The following is a 21,077-nucleotide window of genomic DNA, read 5'->3' on the forward strand; positions in this document are numbered from 1 at the left end:
CCAACCGTGCTAATCGGAGGTGCGGGGGAAGGACCACAAACTAAACACAAAAACCAGTACCAGTCAGGAAATTTGAGAATCTAGAGGGAGAACCCATGCTGAACAGGAAAAGAACACACCAACTCAACGCAGAAAGATGCCCGAAGTGGAAATCGAATCCTTTCTTGCTGTGCGGCACATGCGCTACCACATGTGCTGCTACATGTGCTACCACTGCACCACAATGATTTTGTGCCCTGCCGTACTTTCTGAGAGCATCCTGCCCATGCGCAGGTTAATGCAGGGAAAGGCTCTTTGCAGTCTTGTCGATATTTGCAACGAAGAGGAGAGGCTGACTGAAGGCTTAAATGCCACCGTTTTACAACTACACAGCTGAAAGCACTGCCTATTGCATTTGTATAAAAAATGGATTGGGACTAAGTATGTTGACACACTAATACGTCTATCAATGGAAGCAAGTTGGTGTGGTTTTTGTGTGAATAATATTCAAGTGACATGATTTGTATTCAATATGGTAACCCCTAAAACTTAATCTATGACATGCTTATGTCACCTGAGTATTAGTCAGCCTCAAGTAAACTGTTCCAATTTTGTAGAAGTATTTTGTTCTAAAACAATGCGTTGTGCCATTGTATCAAATTCTAAAGGCTTTGTTGAAAGAAAATTAAACGTCTTAAAATTTGGATTGTGAGGCTTAACACTGGTGCCCAGTGTGATATTAGCTTCTACTCTGGCAATTCCCAGTAGGTGTGACACTGTTATGTTAATACCATTTGGCCGTACCTGGCGTCACATTTTTGTTTAAAGGATGCTGCACTCAATTGATATGCTGGTGAAGAATATAATTTAGAATTGTGACACATCCAAACCCACCCTGAAACTATGCATTAATCCTCTTCGTTTTTGTGATTGAATATCTACCGCTGCTGAATATTAATATGAGGTTAAGAGAGGTGGAATGATTTACTCACCACCTTACCAATTTGGTCAACGCAATTCTACGCTCAAGTTGTTTGGTTGTGAACGTAGCGACCACTCATGGCTGCAGAGATTGCATGAACCCATTACTTACAACCTATACCAATCTTGATTCTTAAACGCCTTAACTCAATGCATGTTATCATGAGCTTGATTGATATTAATCAATTATTTTTTTCTGTATCTAGATTCAATCCCATTCAGATCTTGCATTGTAGTTCAAAAGTAGCTCTGATGTCCACTTCCGTGGGTTGTTCTGTCACACGAGGGGTTGAACTGGGTTGTCCTAAATTGATATTCATCTTGTAACTTGACATTGACAGCACGATCGGGATATAAATAACTAACCATAAGAGGTGTTTGGGTTAGATCACGTAAATATAAATGTGTCGTTAAACCCGCCATCAGCCAACACAGCCAATTAGTAAGGTTTGTCACGTAAGCAGAACATGCCAATTCGCTACTAGTACAGCACACCGGTGTGTTGGAGAGCAAACTGACAACATTTACATTTTATGAAGGGAAAAACCAGAGGGCCCGGACAAAAATCCACTCGACCATGGGGAGAACATTGAAACTCCAAATATACAGCAATCGGGGTCGGGATCGAATTCGCGCCCTCCTGTATCCCAGGCGAGGAAGTTAACATCTCGCCACCACGATGCTCATATGGGGAAATGACAAAAAATTGCTGAAGATAAATATACCACTGATGAAAGTTTAGGTGAAGTTTGCAGAATGTAAGTCTACGATAAAAAAAAAGCATACCTGTGCTACAGTGGAATAAAATGGAACACTTTGCTTATACATATGCACAGCCGTAGAAAGGTAAAGCAATTTCATGCGCGATTTATCTAGAGTCTGGTCAGATAACTTAGGGACGTTTCTCAAAATAACTGCATTTGACGGAGCATGCGTGAAATAGCGCTTTCCCACGGCGCGCATAACGAGGGCACAGGTAGATCTTGGCGGACTGCACGGAGCTTACGCTGCATGCGGTGAAGTGTCTTGAAAAGGCATGACAAAAAGTATCCTGCTCGCTACATATGTCATTCTGAGTGGCCCACATTATGTGTGAAACGGTTGACTGCTTAGTGTGGGATGGGCCCTTCATTTTGAATAGGCCGGTCAATTTATATTCTTCTGTTGCAACCGAACGCGTCCGCGTGACTTAGCTGTCTGTGCCTCACGTTATTCAAATGTATACTCGGAGCCAACCAAATTAGAATGTGTACGCGGATATATAGAGGGACTATCCATAGCATAGGACCTTTTGTGTGTGTGCTTAGTATGTTATCCCCCCTCCGCCCACACCTCCGATTAGCACTGTTGGCTACATACGGTCAGAAAGAAGTTCAACATACATACGTACATTGGAATCTCCGCTCTTCACTCTGGGTTTATTCCTTGACTACAGATGTGATTCATTGTTTACAGGGTAACGGGAGAAGGCCAACCGAGCATTTTTCTTGCAATCCACACACTGTTTAAAATGGCTTAGGAGTACTGTTAAACATCCTGCAGCACCGTCCAATCTTACACGGTTATTGATTCTTCACCCTTCGCACTCGACACGCCTCCCCCTATTTCATTAAATATAAAGCAGTCGCATGTCACTTACATTTTCCACATGCACAGCAAACGCATTCCATTCTCGAGTCCTTATGTGTACAGTATATAAAATCTTACTCATTTGCATGTAACAAATATTAGCGGTGTGACGATTATCCATCGCCCCTGCTTGGTTCAATGAATTGACGTGATTTAAGGGTGCGCTTCGATTCGATAATAGATTCGTACGTGACGTTGGTGAATGTAGAGGCGTCTAGTTGCTGCATGGATCGCCTGAACCCGTCGCGTAAAACGTATACCGATCGAAAAATGACAGTTCCCACGGGATTCAGTTCGTGCATCGTGAGCTCAAATTTCAAACTTAATGTATTAATCCATTTCATTGCTGCACTCGCAGTACATACAATAAACGGCTCGTTACATAGCATGTGAAAAATATTTTTTTCTTCTTTCATTTACTACGGAATAGTTGGTTACATTCCATGTGAAATTTGCTCATTGAAAGGACACCGAGATGCAGTGCAATGAGTTCTTTTTTTGTGTGAGCTCAAGCTGTTTGTGTTCTTTGTCCCGAGAGACCGCTAAGATCGTAATTATAATGGATATCAGCAGTGCATTTTCAGGGTGGAGCATTCGTAAAGGGCAGACTGCAGACTCGATGCAATATGCTGAATGACATCTAATCTCCCACTAATACACACACATTTGCCAATTATTTTTCGTAGAATCCCGTATGCGTAATTTTAATTTGGAATAATAATAAAAAATTGATCCAGTATATAATTTTCATTTACAAGCGTCTCCTAACCTTTTTGCATCGTGAGGTTGCGTTTTCTGTACACGAGACATTAAAATGTATGGACCCGACGACAATAATTGTGTTAAAGCTTAATTTATTTGAGCTGTGCATGGTTTGTTTGAGCAAAATGGTTATTGCCGCTGCATGCATTACAAGTCGCTGCAACCACAGCATTTTTAACTCCAGTCTCGTGAACAATACTCCTAAATGTAACAAATTATGCCAACTTCTTAATCCCAATCAATGTAATTTTAGGTGAAATATAGGCATATCCAAAATATTCGCATCACCTTGAAAATTCATCTGAATACATGTTTGTAAATGTTAAAAGAGTAGCGCACAGTCCCCGAGACTACGACCACCAAGGAGATGGAGCGATGAGATACAAGGCACGTGCAACTGCTGGACGTCAGCTTGGTCAGGCCTTCATCCAGCAGTGGATTGATCACGGCTGATGGTGATGCTGGTTTACCAAAGAAAGCCTCAACAATTGACGATGCTGATTCCACATGCAGCTGATTTACAGAATCATTATTTGAAGCCGTAACTTTGATTTGAGCAGCCTGTGCTGCTTTTAATCAAGTGATCACCATCGCTCATTGGCGGTGGCGTGTTAGGGGGGAGGAGGAGGACAGGAGTTGCAACAACGACTCTCAAGATGAGAAGATGGTGCGTGAGAGAAACAGGACTGAGGGATTAGAGGGAGAAAGAGATGGAGAGAGACTAAATGAGACCGAGAGACGCAGGGACAGCCGATAGCTAGAAAGAGGGAGGCGTTAGAGACACACGGAGACACAGAGGGAGACGGACACAGAAATGCAGAGAGTGCCCAAGAAATGAAGACACCGAGATAGAGATACCAATGGAGGCAGTCGAGGCAGTGACACTGAGACGGGGAGAGAGACGGGGATGGACAAAGACAGGGAGACAGAAGCAGGAAAGTAGGCAGACAGATGCCAGTTTATTTTAAAAATACATTGAGGAAATACTATTCAGCCTTGAATTTGGATTTGCAGTCCATTTAGATAGGGAATTCCAATTCGGCTGACAAGTTAAAAAGGTGAAATCCTGCAAACCCATGGTGAAAATACAATTGGCATGTAGCTCGCACCGCTGCTGCTGCTACCTTGGCAGAGCCTGCATCCATTGTTTTAAGTGGATGGTTAAATGGCTACATTAGCTACGGGAAATGCATGCTATCCCTGGGGGTGTGTTTTTATATGCGTTTAAAAAGATTAAGCAGCTTTTACTCCATCTCAATATATACTAATGTTATTATGCAATTATTTAGTTTTTTTTTACTGTAGTCGCTGCTAAACAGACAGTGTATCCCATTGTAGTGTTATTCTGTTTGTACGCTTTCGCTATTCATTTACCACAACCACCTTTTACCTCTGTATTTCTGACCCAGAGTCGCTACAATTAGTCAGTTTAAAAATATATAATTATGCATTTGTTTGCATGCTTTAATGATTGCTAATTCATAATATCATCTGCAATGTGGGTATGTGAATGCTGTCCTGGGTTTGCCCCTAAGTGTGGTGCTTGCTAACCACACTTAGGGGCAAACAGTCTGTTAAGGTTATAATAAGATACGCATGCAAGGTTTACCCCCCCCCCCCCAAATTTTTATTTTATTTTAATAATTGTTATCATTTGGGGTAAGGATTTGATTAAAAAATAAATTATTCATCTAGTTTTTTGCCAGCTTTGTTTTTATTTAACATTTTACTTCGTTTTAATTTGTTTGGGATGTTACAGCATACTATTTGCATACGCTTTGCATAAATCTTGATTATGGTTTCTCACGGGCTTGCTCGTCTGTCCTCTCTCTGTCTCGTTTGTGCTGTCTGTCTCGCCTGATTGTGTCTTTCTCGTCTGTACTGTCTCTACTCTTTAACTTGTACTGTTTTTGTGCCTTTTATTCGTCTCTAAAGTCACATTTGTTCCATTAGCCTCAAAGGAAAAACATGTGCACGAAATGTTCTTGATTTGAAAATAATTACTTCTCACGAACACGATTGGATGCACACATCATGGGCGTCAGAATCAGTTTTTATTTCGCGGTTCTTTTGTTGGATTGGTCGTGAAGATGAAGTGGCGTGGTCTGCGGCTTTCAAGGGAGGCCGATGGTGGTTTTGCGATGTTCGGTTGGATGTGTTTTCTGGGATGGGTGGCCTGGATTAACCGGGAAACATTCCGGTTTTGTTTACGAATATTCCATGGACCTGTTGCGAACATGCATTGCTGCTAACCACAGGTGTTGCTCGCAGCAGGTGTCGCTCGCCACTGATGTTGACCATTGCCAGGAATCAAACTGAGGTCACCGGGTTCAGAGTGCGGCGCCCTAACCGCTACGACACAGCTCCACCAATTTTTGTTGTTATTGTTGTACCATTGCACTAAATAAAGGCAAATCCGCTAATTGATGACTGCTACAAGCCTAACCAGGTGTCGCTTGTCCCTGCTGTGACGGCCCATGCAGGAAGGGCGTAGTGCGAGGCGTGCTGGCGCGCGAAGCTCCCGCCTGCGTCTTCCCGCTGCTCCTGCGGCTGCTGGAGCAGGGTGGCAGCGGCGGCGCGGGCGACGGCGCGGCCTCGGCAGGCGCCACGACGCTTGGCCAGAAGGTGCTGCGATGCTTCGCCAGCTGGGTACAGCTGGACGTGCCGCTCACCGAGTGCGAGGGCCTCGTGCACTCGACGTTCCGCGCGCTCAGAGACGCGGAGCTGTTCGACACGGCCGTCGATGCGCTGGTGCAGGCCATCTCGCAGCCCGACGCGCAGAGGTGAGCCCCGGGCTACCGCCGTCATGTTGGTCTCTAGCGACCGACACGTCTACCGGCATGGTCCTTTTATGAAATACAAGATGGTGCTGTTGTATGGGGTCGAGTGCTGGGACACAAGAGGGAGGACCAAGCTATGGTATGCACAAAGATGAGGACGTTACGGTGGATGTTGAGTTTGATAAGGAAGGACAGGGTCAGAAACGAAGAAGTGAGAGGAAGACTCAAGGTGGGAGAAATCACAGAGAAGATGGGAGAGATGTGAAATCTTCCAAATGCAATCGCGGTAAGGTGCATTGCCTGGGATTACATTGAGAGACAGAAACCCCCTCGTTCAAAGTGTTGAGTGCCTTTTTATCAGAAACGTTATTCGAATGTTATGGCCTTTTTATTATTAGCAAAGATTCCTATAATGTATTGTTTTTGTGTAGTTACACCGAGTGACATGATGGGTGATACATGGATTAGAAAACATGCAAGTTTATACAATTCAACTAACTTTTTGGGATTATATTATTTGTATATACTGTACTCTTTCCTTTTTTCTGATCCATGTCATAGCAGTTAATATGGACTGTGAAAATAGAAAATAAAAGTGAAAAGTGTTAAAGCCTGGAGAGGTGCATGGTTAGAACTACACTGATTACCAGAAAGAGGAACATATTTATTAGACAACATGCATGTTAGATTCAACATTTTCATCCCTGTGAAGAAAAGTGAGCTTTGTCCAGACATGTTGCTAAAAGGGTTCATGTCCAGTGGCCGAGGCTACGTGCAGAGTAACAGCCTCAGAAGAGAATATGCCCAAGAGCACCTCCACCATTTAGATGGAAGGAAGATATGTTCTCGTGTGGCAATGCCGAGTTTTCATTGTTACATGATGGCATCACGAGGGATCGAGACGGCTCTGGGAGGCCTTCATCCCAGAGTGGGTTGTTGATCGGATGATGATGATGGTGGATCACGGTAATGATATTGATATCAGAATATTGGCGAGAGACCTTCACAACGGCACGTGGTTCCCTGTGGGTCCTCTGGGTCAGCTGCCAGGGGTCACGAAACATGGAGGAGACATTTGTGCTGATGCATGCGCACTTGTCTTGCCGCACGCCTCCTGGGATGAGTGTCGGTGTGATGGAGCTTTGTTTTGAGCTTTCCCCGCAGAGCTCTTATGATGATGTTTACAGGCCCAGAAAAAAAAACTTAAAAGTACACACTCTTGGAAGTGGCAGTTGTCAAGGAATTCCTTGAATAGTTGGGTAGCCGCGTGAATGCGTTGCTTTTTTGTTGTTTTGTAAGCACCTCCACAATGGGATTTCAGTGCATGCAGGGGTTGCAATGGTTTTTTAATAGGCATGCGGCTCTTTTTCTTGCATCGGCCCTCATCCACTATTTGTATACCCGCAGTTATCAGTAAGATCTATGGATTATTGCACATCATCCCAGCAAGCAACACGAACCTCGAATTAATTGCTGTCCTTAGGAGTAAATATATTTTGTGTTTACGTTGCGCTTCCATCAGTAACAAATGGATCGGAAGTTGGCATCGATTAAAGTTTACCCCTCGCGTTTTGCATGCAGCAAACGACGACAGATATGGTCCCTGCTGTTGTTGTCTTTGGATTTTCACATTAACCTCGCCGCAGCCTAGGGGCGGGGATGTCACGGCGGCGAGACCATCGCGGGCTGTCGTCGAAGGCATCACGTGTCGCATGCAAATCCGTTTGTAGGTAGTTTACGCAGAAGTGGCAGTAAATGGTCACGTATCGCCGTGCGAAAAAAAAGAAACCCACATTACCATTAGCCATTGTTGTTTATATAATAGCTCGTTTTTTTGCGTGGAATGTGCCGCAATTATTGCCACTTTCATTGTTGAATGGCCACTTGAAAGTCGCTTGTTTTACTGAGCTAGACTTTGATTGTAAAAGGTAAAAAAATATAAAAACAAATAGAAAAACATTCGTACCAAATCTGCTGCACCCATGGCATTGTTCTATAAATGATTCACAAATCCAATCATCACAGCGTGCAAACAAAGCGTGCCTATTCATTTTATTTGCGCTGTTTTAGCACATCAAATCAGCGATTCTCAACTCGGAGGGCTACGCTTGTCAGCAATATTTAAACCCATTAAAGTGTTTGTTTTAGAGCAAATAAAAGTTAATGTTCTGTTCCGCAGAAACAAGGGCAGCTTCTGTAAAAGGCAATTACCGTGAGTTGTTGTGTGGGTAAATAGCTTTGACTTGCACGGATAATGTCACGGCCGGCCGGTGAGTGGGGCTCACGCCGTCTCGCACACATCCCCATGGGAGTGGGGGTGCAGGGGAGCGGGGCCGGGGGCTCGCGATGTTGACGTTGGCTCGCAAACAACGAGGACCCGTCAAGCGAGCGATGGTGTTCGCGTGCGACATATCACGCCAGCACTCTGCGGCAGTAAAATGCTGTCACTGCTGCTACGCTTGCCAGCCCGCTTGTTACACCACGGCGCAGAGTCGTGCACCGGAAATGAGATGATGGTGTGCCTTGGTCATTTGAAATTAAGCCCCACCTGCTGAGAATGTAATGAGAGGCAGAGCCAAGGGCACGGGCAGGTGGTGGGAACGGCCGTGCTGCGGCTAATTCAGGAGAGTATGACACATGTGGAGCCTGCATTTCTGTTTCACCAGGGGGCTGCGGCGGCATTGATGATGCAGCTGAATTAACCGTGGAGGGGGCCCGACTAAAATAGCTCGGGGAAAAACCTGCCGATGAAAATATTAAAACAAATATCTGATGACATTTGATTAATTTGCCCTCAATTATTTCTCCCGCATTTAGCGCATTTTATCGCGATCTTCATTCTATTTTAAAAGCCGCTTTTGTATTTGCTAAGTTTCCTGTAATTGTATCTATTTATTAATGATGCACAGTATATGTGCTGCAGTTCATGCAATTTTCTTGGAGATATATATATTTTTTTACATTTACAGTTGTGATATCCGATGCAAATAGTGAATTGTTCGCGATGCTGTGCCGGCAGAATCTGTTGCGAGCAGAGTAATAAAGCCCAGAGCATAATATCGTATCCACTGAGCACACGACTTTCACACGGAGTAATGCCCTTGCTGGCAAGAAAAACCACTGTGTTGACCATTAGGCTTGCAAATGTTGCACGTTCATGTGTTGAAGGGAACCCTTTAAATAATACATCAGGGATTCATCATTACATGCTTATTGCTCCATAATTAAACATTATGTTCCTTCACCCACACCAGTTCCGTTTGATTTAGATTCCACGGGCTTTGGTGCATGCTCGTCGTATTGTGTGATGTGGGTCTGTGGGTCTTTGTGAACCATAGAGGCTTGCGTTTAATAATAGCGGCTGAGAAATAATTTACTGCTCTCTGGCCTTGAATAGCAGTTGCTTTGCAATCGGTGGTGAGTGAACACTCCACCACAGTACATTATTATGCAGCTCCGTTATTAAAAATCATGTATTAAAACATCCAATTGGTTTGAGTCACATTAGGGAATGCTAAAAAATATTTCGGCTGAGCTTTAGTCTTTTGCATATTCCATTCTTACATTATTTCAATATCAGTTGAAATATTTAGCGCTATGAAATGTTACAAGTAATTTTGCAGAAAACATTTGCTTATGCCATGAATATATTAAGTGGGTGAAGACCAATAATCACATTTTTGTTTTTAATGAGTAATGTCAAGGCTAGACTTCGCATAGTATGGAGTGGTAGGTTTAAAAGGACAGTTGTAAACACATTTGTCATTAATAATTCTATACAGGGTAAAAATATATATATATTTCTAAAGCACTGGTGTTCAAATCTTGTTTTTGTTACATAAGTTCTGACAGAACCATCTGCATGCCAAGCCTGGGATTTGGAAACATGGCTGCTTTGTAGCTTTGCATGAGTTAGAAAATTATTTTCAAGGAGACTGTATAAATAAGGTATAATACACAATTTCATTGAGTACAATCCATAGTATACATATAAATGTAATGCGCTGGAGTAAAAGCAGATTGATTCAAGCACTGCGCTGTAAACCCAGCGATTAGAGTTCAATTCCCAACCATGACTCACATCAGTGGCGTACAATATCCAGGACATTTCAAAATAATCCCCAGGGAGAGAGAGACCTTTATCCAGCAGTGGATTGACAAGCCGCTTAATGTTAGTTCAATTTTCACTGCGCCAACCATAAATAATTGTGTCCAATTTCGCATGAGTTGCTTTGGTGCCACCCATCTCAACAGTCATCCCCGATTGAGCTAGCAATGGATTTTAAAAGAAGAAGAACGTTGTCAACGTTCAACCGACAGGAGTGCGGCGCCGTGTTTCTCATGCCCGGCACGTCTTGGCGAGGCCGCATATGCTGCGGCTTAGCAGCTGAGTAACGGCGCATCGCGGCGTTACCTTAACAAGGGGCCGGGGTCGTGATCCATGCCGCACAGGGAGAGAGAGAGATGGCTCGAAATTAATAGATTAGGGTTTTTGCACACCGTCTAGTTTGTCGTTTGCCACTTAAAAACAAAAAGCTAATGAAACAGCCTGACAAAGCAAAGAGTTTTCAAAGTATAAACGGAATCCGGCGCCACTTTGCGAAGACTAATGAGCCATTCAAATGGAGGCTTGCGCAGAAAACAAAGTCAGCCTTAAAATAATGCGGCTTAAATCTTGCATGTCTGTCGGCTGCACAACAAAGTGCGCCCTCCTTGAAAGTTTGACGAGCGAACGCTTCTTCAAGGCCATTTCACATATACCAATAACTTCCTCAAATCATCGCTGGTTTTTTTTCCCCTCTCCCCCTGTGAAAGTGATGCCGGTGCAATGAATACGACAAGATGTTGTGACGGCTCGCCAAATACGTGTTGGCCTCCACAAGTCGTCGCCCAGTGAGGAGTCGGATGTTAAAGGGATTGTTTTACTTAGCGTATTTTTCTGCCGATTTTGGCAGACAGGAGGAGCTGGCGTGGGAGAGGGAGGGGGGGGGTACGGTGGGTAGGGGGGGGTGTATGTGAATGGCCATGTCCTCACTTGCCCGTGACATCATATCGCTATGCCGCCGTGATCCAGAACCACGTGCTATAACGAGTGCTCTGCCACGCACCCTTGGCTCGTCCGCTGCAGGCCGCCCGCTATCGCGTTATCACGGCTTCATGGGCATCGTGGGTATTGCTAATGTGGCAGGGAGTGGTGATAGAGCTGCCGATTATGACGTTCTGTCATGTAAAAGTGGGCATAAGCAGAATGGATGTCTTGGAAGAGTTTAACAAAAATTCAGCATTTAAAAAGAAAATTATTTCAGGCATGAAACTGCTTTAGTTTTTACATAAATTATATCGCTTATTGGATTAGTATGTCGTAAAAGGCCAATGAAAACCTAGTTGAAATTATTTATTTGAAACTTATCCGTGGCATTTTTACATCACCAAGGCATGAAATCGAGATGTGAATTTAATGCCAAGTTGGATTTAAGAGGCAAAATGTGTCTTGCATACTGCTTTGTATCGGGTGAATGGTGGCACATTTGTAAGTGCCCTGTGCTGAGCCCTGGCAACTTGTGTAATTGCTGTACATGGCTAACCTCAGTGACGAGCGACAGCTTCACCAACCCATACTGACTGGCATGGTGAAGTATGGTCAACCTCGGCAACTGATATGGCTTGGGTCGGCCTTCAGTGATATATTGACAAACAGCTGTAAATTAATTGTAATGATAACATGTGAATTATTACTAATTCGTTCAATTGTTGTTTTTTTATGTTATTGAAAATATTTATTTTAACAATAATGAACGAAACGATTATGAGATTTTTTTAATCAATTGGATTTTGAATAAATTAGCAGTTTTATGTAGTCCAGGTAATGAAACCGGTATTTGACTTGGGTGTCTGGTGCTAAAGCCAACTCAAACTCTACAGGTGTGTGGCTCATCTCAGTGATAGAGCGACATAAAGCCTTGAAATACTACACTGGCTCTACAGATGTGGCCTGTCATGTGGTGTGGTTGCTGCTCATTGATAAGAGAACACCTTCAAAAGCTGGTTCTTATAGGCAAGCCTACTGATCTCGAGCCCTGGTGAAAGACCCTGTGAATGTTTCACACAGCTGAGTGCGGGCACACCATCTTCGGCCACTGTTTATTTTTCTGGAGTGCTCGCAAACAATATTGATCCAACTCCTCTGCTCGATACCTGACTCACATTTCACCGTAGGTGTAAACCGTTAAATAAAAGTCTTTTACCCGCACAACATATTTGTGGAACTTGCACTTAAAAAATGTATCCTTAACACGATCATTCAGTGAATTTGATGAAGTTTATATCTTGTACTGATTTAGTGTACATCTTTTTGTAGAAAATTTTAGATGGGAAAAAGCTACTTATATATTTGTCATAAATGTTTTAGCGATTCACGATTTGGTGACGTTTCACAAATCTTATCCGAGAATCAATTCTTGGATGAGATTTTTCACATTGCGATGAACGTAGCAGTGACTAGTGCCGTTTGAGCTCATTACTTACAGTATACATAAAAAAATCACTGCTTACCGTTGTAAATGATTTGATACTTGTAACAAATCAATAATCAATGCACCATTACAGCACCTTAATAAAAAAAATGACCACTGAAGTGTTTCATTTTTAAGCGTATCGTTGAAAGAGGAAGATAATGACCAAAGGCGGGCTGCCTGTGGGTAGTGTAGCGGCTGTTGTGTCACTGTGTATAGCGAGTTATATTTCAAACGTGGCAGAGCAATTTCTCTGAACTTCTCTGCTGAGCTCACCTTGTATGTTTGGCCGCAAAGGGCAAGCGTCAACTTGGGAACATATTTGATTTTGCTGTGATTTTTCCTTTAATCTGGTGGCAAGGTGGCTCCCCTCTTGAAGCCTAAGGACTAAGCAAACTGGGTGAATTGGCCTGTCATGTCATATTTAATAATATCCTACCAGCATCCCTCTCGGAAAATGAGATTTCTGAAAGCTAATGCATTCTGGAATGTGCGAAATGGATTTTTGATGCATTGCGTAGTTCCTATATATTTTTTTCTTTTTCCCAAAAGATTCAGCTTTGTAATGTGACCCTTTAAAAGAGTTGCGTGCACTGGGAATTGGTTTTCAAAACATCTAATATTACCCGTGTGAAAAACATTTCTGGCCACAGTTGTAAAGATAGAGCAATTATTGTTTTACGAGTAATTGAAATTGCACTGGGCATGTGCAAAACTTAGAGGTGCTTGTTTTTAAGTGTGATATTCAAAATCCCCGCCAGTGGGTTGTTCGGCCAGTGTGTGAAATATGCTGCCCTTAGCTGTAATCAGGTATGAAGACCATTGTACGTGTCCGAGGAAACATCAACGGGTGAGGGCATTCTCACTGGTTTATTATTTCATCATCATTATCAAGGAATTACGGTGGACTGCATTGGAAGCACAGTAATAATTCTAATAATAAATAAACGATGATGACCAATTATCTCCTACCTCACACAGCCAAAAACATGTATCAGAGCCCAGCATGGTGGCACAGCAACCGAGGAGGTAGGCGAACCGATAACACGCGTAACATTCACAGCGCCACACTGGCACGCGAATAAATTAACTTGGCAAAATACGATGAAGGCTCCTTGCGAGCGGAGTAGCAACAATTGCAGCAACAACGAGTTCAACACATTTTCCAGCAAAAGCCGTGGCGAGATGCTACTCGCTTAAGAGATCGTGACGCATTCGGGAGCGATAAAGTCTTCAGATCTCGGTGTCGAACTTATTGGCAGCGGAGGCTGTTCCACAGCGTGGGCCCAGGCACGGAGAACGCCCATTCAGCGGCTTTCTAATTTGTTGGGTGCTGCTGCGGAAGAAGCTGACGATAGCCAGAATGCAATTGCCTGACTGGGCAATGATGCCGGAGAAGTTCCCTTCGATAGGGGATTTTATGTGCCTTTGGTATGGTCCTGCGATGACAGCGTAACATTTAGTTTCATTTTTCTTCCTAAATGCCTCCCTTTTTCGAAATGAAGGATATTGTCACTTTGACAGCTGTGTAAAGGGATGTGACCGACGAGACAGGAGTGGCAGCGCCTCATCTGAGACCTCATTTGCAAATGAATTGATGCAGAAGCCCACTTGCAGCGTGCTGGAAACATGTGCATAAAAACATGAGTGTGTAAGCAGCAATAATGATTAGCCATGCGCCTACCAGAATGTGTTGTTTACCGCGCCTTTGTCTCGCGCTTATCTCTCAGAATACGCAAATGAGATGCACGAGTCCGTCACATCATTCGGCGCAGTTGTTAATTACGTGTTAAGTTGTCCAATAAAAAATAGAAATTGTCACATTTTTTGACAACCACCACCACTAATCTCTTTGACCTCCTCACAGTGTGCAATCATGCTGCTCCCCAGCGGACCACAATCTAATTTACATCGTGAACTCCCGGTGAACGATTGATCGGCAGTTTTTTTGTTTGTTACTTTCGTTCACACACACACACACGCGTGCGTCGTGTGTGCCCCGGTGGCTTGGTGTTTCCGGTGCCCGCTGAGTGACTGCTACTTGACAGCGAGCGCTTCACGAATACTGGCGCGCGCGGGGTTCTTTTGAGCCCCGTGTTTTCCCGCTGGCTCACTCGCGTGTGACCTGAAAGCTATTTTGATACTGCGCACATCGTTGTTTTTTTTCTTTCTTTCCCCAGCTGATCCCCTGTGAACTTCGTTGGCACGTTTAATCTTCGATCGGCTCCGGGATGATGAAAAGCGCCTTTCTGTTTGGCCTTGGCGCAGCGCTACGGCTGTCCGCTTCAGATATGTCTGTGGCCAGTGAGGTCGAGTGCGATTTAATGGACCCCCCATGAAGCTGCATGTTGCACTGTTTAGTTTTCCCCCGCGTACTCCTGCGGTGATTCATCGTTTGGTTTTAATTTGCAGGAATTGGAGTTTCTGACATGTGGCTCCCAAACAGCCTTAGTTTGCACGCAAATTAAGTCACGAGAAAAGATTTTCAGAGATTAATTTAATGACAAATTAAATTCTAATAATCAGGCAACGGCATGTCTGTTTCAAAAAAGAATCTTCATCTATCAGCCTATTAGCTTTCTAGACTAATGTGTTCCAGCAGAATTATGTTTTAAGCTGGCACAGTTTTAGCTGTTTTTGATCATCATTGATTGGCCAGGTTTGCCGATCCATTCGCCATTGGATGACCAATTGGCACAATGGTTGCCATATTAAACACCCCTGTACAGTTTCAAAAATAAGTGTCACCAATGGTGTAGTGCCCATCGGGCAGTGATCAGCGGTGCAGTGATAGTGGTTTTGTGTGGTGTGTTTGCATTGAATCTGAGAGATAAAGTCACACTGGGGGATGGCCTGCTCTTTTACGAAATATAGTTTAATTTCGCGTGGTCTATGATGGTTATTTACATCGGCCGAATGTGGCATTTCAGAAAGCCCTCTAAAACGAGCGGCCAGGTCGCTTGTGAAATACCTCAGCCCGAAGAATGACCTTTGTCACTGATCGCGCCATGTTGCACATATAAAATGTCCAAAGGTGTTTGCATGCGCGAGTTATATTTTTGAAGCTCCTAGAATCTCCTGTTTCTGGATATGAGAATCGCACGAGACGTGGTAATTATATCAGGCCGCCTTTGCCGAGGGGGGGAGAGAGAGGTTTTTGGCCGGCTTGTGGGCACACACATCTTTCTTTGGTGAGATTAGATTTGGGGTTGTGCGGAAATAACATCTTGAGGATATAAAAACGGATGTTTTGAGAGGGAGTGCCCTTTGTAGTAATTATTTTGGGATTGAGATTCTGGCAAACAGTTCCAATGTCACCACGGGCGTATTTATAGAGACGCGTGGACGCACAGTACGTTCGTGAAATTCTCCAACCACTGCATTGCAGCCACCACGTCCACACCACTATCCGTACCACCGTCACACCATAACCATTGTCGTTATCATGGTCACCAAAACGAATAACACACAACCACCATAACTACCACTTAGGCAGCATAAGCAACACTGTCATCACCAACACCCTCAACTCACCATTGTCACCACAGCCACCCACACCGCCACTAACACTAACACTAACCCCCAGTATCATTACACTAACACTGTGGTTACTCGGGGCATAATGATGCATCCATTCAGTAAATTATAGATTTTTAAGCGTACATTACATGCATTTATTAATGCACATCAGAGTAAATTATTTTCGACCCGTATGCTGCGTATATTGACTTCACATGATCTCTAGCCACTAGTGGCTGCTATATTCACCGCAAAAAAACCGATGTCATTTTTTAATTTAATTCACCTCCCTGAATTATTACACCCATAGTCGATCTTCCGCAAAGCTTATTGGCAACCATACACCGCACTGCATGAACCGTTGCAGATGCGGATACCTGATGTACAAATGGAAGGGTAAAAAGTTCTCCGCTGTGCGACTGTTGTCACCCAGAACAGACCGTGGAACATAACAGACTCGCTGTCCGATTCACAAATATGAGAAGGGGGCTTCGTCGGCTCCTCCTGACGCAGTTATCTGGCTGGGCCACCTCAATGTAAGATCGTGATGTTTGCTCGATATCAACATCAGCCATACTAGGAAGAAGACCCGTAGTCATTATGCAGTCGCCGAGAGCAAATTGCGCAATCTCAAGTGTGGCGTATCGTGTGGCCGCATAGTCACGTGTGCCATGGGGCTCACTGTCTACAAGCAAGCGAGTGCAAAAACAATACAAAAGTGTTAATTACACACGGTACGAATTGCAGTCACTTCAGCTGTGCACGCGCCGCAGTCAGTCTTCTTCCACAGGGGCTTCGAGTATCGGATTTGTTTTTTTAATTACATTTATTTGACATGAACGAGCGCTACTGCCATCATTAATGTTCCCTGCCGGCAGCACCCTTGTTGCAATGATTACAAAGTTTCCCTTGCAAGAGTGATACTTTATCTCAGTTGGGTTTTCGCATGGATTTAATTGATTGATTAATTACCAGCCGAACAAAAAGTTGCGGTGTTAATGATTTTCAGACGTGGTATTTGCTGAGGTTTAAGTGTGCCAATATAAATTAGTTTGTCGGAAGCAATTTATGGCCCCTCGTGGACCACTTTGCATTAATATTTTGGACTCTTCATGAATCATGACATTTTGTTTATGAGCCGCAGATGGCGTACAACGGCTCTCCCTCGAGATTGGAGGACTCGTGCTTAGTGCGGCGCTACTGTAGGAATCTCATTACATTCCAGCGCGGTTTGGCTCGTCGATTCCTTTTTTACATTTGACAGCCAGCACCGGCAGGTTGTGCATATATGCACAAATGACTAAGATCCCTGTGTAGGCTACGCAGGCTGTTAGGACTGCGATGAGGGGCGGTGTGGCTAGCACCACACCCAGTGACATTTTGCTTTTAAACACCGTGCTCTTTTAAGGCTGATTTGATCTAGGGGATGCCCAAGACATATTAGATATTCGCCACTGATGTTAACCGTGGCTGGGAACGGGGCTTGCGGTGCCAGGTTTTGTAGCGCTGTGCGCTGACCACTTCACTGCCGCTCACCACAAAAAAGACAAAGATCTCCCTGGATCGGTTCAGATAATCGTCAATGGTGTTGGCCGTGAGCGGCAATCAAACTTGGTTTGTAGCGCAGCACACTTACCACTGTGCCACCTCTCGCTCCCCACAATGCACGTATACACATAGAGAGATTCCCCATATAGCCTTAACAGACGACAGGGCCAAGTGCTGTTAGCGACTCCCCATGAAGGCCGGCACGGTACACGAGGGGGTGGATGGCCAGCACTATGCCGGATCATCTTTATCTCCTCAGTGGCGATGTTTACACACCACACCAGGTACTCATTTGAGGTTAAGTCGACTTAGACGAGGCCCAGAACGGATTCAGATAATCATCACTGGTGTTGACCACGAGCGGGAAATTGAACTCGAGTTTGTAGCGCAACGCGCTAACCTCTGCACCACAATGCACGTGTACAACAACCGCCATTCGCCACTAAGTGGCGGTGACGTCACCACGACGCTTGTGCCAAGCCATGTGCACCTTGAGGCCACGTGAAGTGTCGAACGCCCGCAGGCAGGAGGTCACGGGGCAGACCCAGGTGCCACGGGTCGACTGACCGAGATGACCGAGATGACTGGCTGATGCACCACCTGTGCCCCCTACTGTACCAACTTGCTGTGCTTTAGCCACCCGGGCACTCCGCTCGTTGTTGTGAGCGTCACTCACACGTGCACACTCCTTACAAAGACTCGCAGGTCCCTCGCGTCAAACGAAAGTCGCCCCTTCGTCGTGTCCGTATCGCCTGCTGGCGCGTGCAGGTACGTGAACACGCTGCTCAAGCTCATCCCCCAGGTGCTGCAGCTGCAGGAGCAGCTGACTCAGGCGGTGCAGAATGGCGACACGGAGACCACGCACGGGATCTGCCGCGTGGTCGTGGCCCTCGGCGAGAACCACGCGAGGTGGGGAGCGGGTGGGGGGGGGGGGGCCCTGGCCGCCGTCGATCTCGCGAGCCTCGCTGGCGAGATGTTGACTACCTCGTGGGTTCGATCCTGACCCAAACGCCTGTATATTTGGGGTTTTAATGTTCTCTCCATGGTCGCCTGTATTCTTCTCCAGATCTTCTGGTTTTTCTCTCCACATTTACAAACATGCATTTAGAATATTTGGGTGTGATAAATTTCCACGTGATAAGCCTCTTCCTTGAGTCAGATTGCTTCTGAAGAGTGGGTCTTACCTGGTAAAATAAATAGTTCAATAGTTACATCGAAGTGAGAAATGTCTTCTGTTATTCCGGATAGTTTACCACTTACCACCCCATGATCTTGTTATTGTTGCACACCGACCGTTCTTACAATTAAGATGTTTTTGTGTTTTATAACTGTGCAGTACTTTTTTTTGCATCGCTTATTAGAACGATTTCATCAATATAATTACTTCCGCCAGTAAGATATTTCATTGTTTCATTCATGTGGAACTTTAATCAAATCATGTGCACACTGTTGAATATTTAGGTGGGTAATGGGTCCTTCCTGTTCTGCTGCCACTGTGTGGCGAGCAGTGGCACAGTGGTTAGTGTATTGCGCCATGAAACCCGGCAGCTCGAGTTCGGTTCCTGGCCGTGGCTAACATCAGTGGCGAGTGACATCAACCAACTCCTGGGCCTCCTCTATGTTGACTTGGCCTAAAGTATCTTCTCCGATTTGTAAAAATCAGCACTTGTGGGAACAAATGCAGCCTGAGCATGGTGCTGCCCATTCCACCTCTTTAATATGCCTACCGGGCTATGGAGCTCACTAACAGCACTTGCCCCAGCAGTCTATGTCAGCTAGACGTGGGATCTTTGTCTTTGGTGCCCCTGTGATGCGTTGCTGTGCACAGAGCTCTGCTGGAGCAAACGGATCACTGGCAGAGCTTCCTGGCCCTGGTCAACATGGTGATGTACTGCACGGGCATCCCGGGCCACTACCCTGTGGACGAGACCACCAGCTGCCTCACCCTGACGTTTTGGTACACGCTGCAGGTACGTACACACCTGGTACACACCGCAGGTACGTACACACCTGGTGCGCGCTGCAGGTGCGTACACACCTGGTACACGCTGCAGGTGCGTACACGCCTGGCACATGCTGCAGGTACGTACACACTTCGCGTGGTTACACAAGTGACAGGTGGCCACCATGCCCAAAGGTTGTCATGGGGATGTGGGGCTACTTTGGTGGGCAGCAGAGAACAGCGCAGCAAAAGCCAATCTTGTACTGTACCTCTTTGCTCCCCACCTCCGCCAACATGCCTTGACTCGCGTGGTGAAAAAGAATATGTATTATATTCAACCCCCACGATGCATGGCCCTCATCCAGCGGTGGATTGACAAAGGCCTGTACATGTACAGGAATCGGGCCGATGTTGTTCCTTCTTTATTTGAACGCTGTGCGGAGCGGTAGTGTAACGGATAGCGCACTGTGCTACGGACCGAGCGACCCGATTTCATGACCAACACCAGTGATGATGATGATTTGAACCGGCCCTGGGCCTCCCTTGGGTCGACTCAGCCTTAAATGAGAACTTGGTGCGATGTGTAAACTATGGAGAAAAGGCAGTCGGGTGCGTTGCAGGGCACCCACCCCCCGCGTGTTGCGTGCCGGGCTTCGTAGGTGCTGCTGGCGAACGGCACTTGTCTCCGACAGTCGGTTGAGGCTACACGGGTGATCTTTGTCTCTCCTACATTGAGCTAATTGGAGGCCCACCCCAGCGCTCACCGCCCTCCCCCTTCTGCCTGGCCACGAAGCCACACTGCCCGTGCGCACAGTCTCACGGGCAACAGCAGCGTGGGGGAGGGGGGCAACTGACAAGCTTGGCATTTGTAGCGCATTTGATCAGCCGTGCAACATCAGCCGCAATTCCTCTTCTGACGCCCCGCGGGCAAACCGCGGAGGGTCGAAAACAATAAACGGGAAGGGGAGTAAAAAACAACATTTTCTCTTTGTTGCGTTCATTTCTATATCAAAGGCAGCCCTATAGTTCAGTGTACCAGTGAATCTAAATTAGTCACATAATTGCAAATTTCATCACCATTCATGTGTGGAAATTGCTCTCTTTTTACTGGGGATTGTGTTGCGATTGACTGCTAAAGCATGGGATGTGAGCTTTTAAAGTCGATAACGTGTGTGTTTTTTGTAATCAAAATCAGTGTCACTATCAACTGTGGTCTGCCACCATTGGAACCTCATTTACCTGCAGTCATAATACAAACAAAAGAACATAACTCTGATAATGTGCACTGTCCTTAAAGTTGATTGATCCACACCCGAGACAGCTTTCCTTAGAGCCTAGTCTCATATGGGTTGGACCAGATGACGCCAAAAGGCGCACAACTCAAAGACAATGCACCATCAGAGTATGAGAGCTCGGGTTAAGCAT

The 21,077-nt window shown here is 45.3% G+C and overlaps 1 protein-coding gene across 1 annotated transcript in view; it reads left to right on the forward strand.

The window, feature by feature from the left end:
- The window catches only part of IPO13 (importin 13), a 71,218-nt gene that overhangs the window by 7,911 nt on the left and 42,230 nt on the right, over positions 1–21,077 (forward strand). Inside the window, exons 4-6 of the mRNA XM_078605618.1 lie at positions 5,835–6,134; positions 18,479–18,619; positions 19,539–19,680. Of these exons, the coding sequence (XP_078461744.1) occupies positions 5,835–6,134; positions 18,479–18,619; positions 19,539–19,680 (583 nt within the window). The remainder of the gene's footprint in view (positions 1–5,834; positions 6,135–18,478; positions 18,620–19,538; positions 19,681–21,077) is intronic.

This window comes from Lampetra planeri, chromosome 24 (genome assembly GCF_965212315.1).
Source record: "Lampetra planeri chromosome 24, kcLamPlan1.2.h2, whole genome shotgun sequence".
Taxonomy (NCBI): domain Eukaryota; kingdom Metazoa; phylum Chordata; class Hyperoartia; order Petromyzontiformes; family Petromyzontidae; genus Lampetra; species Lampetra planeri.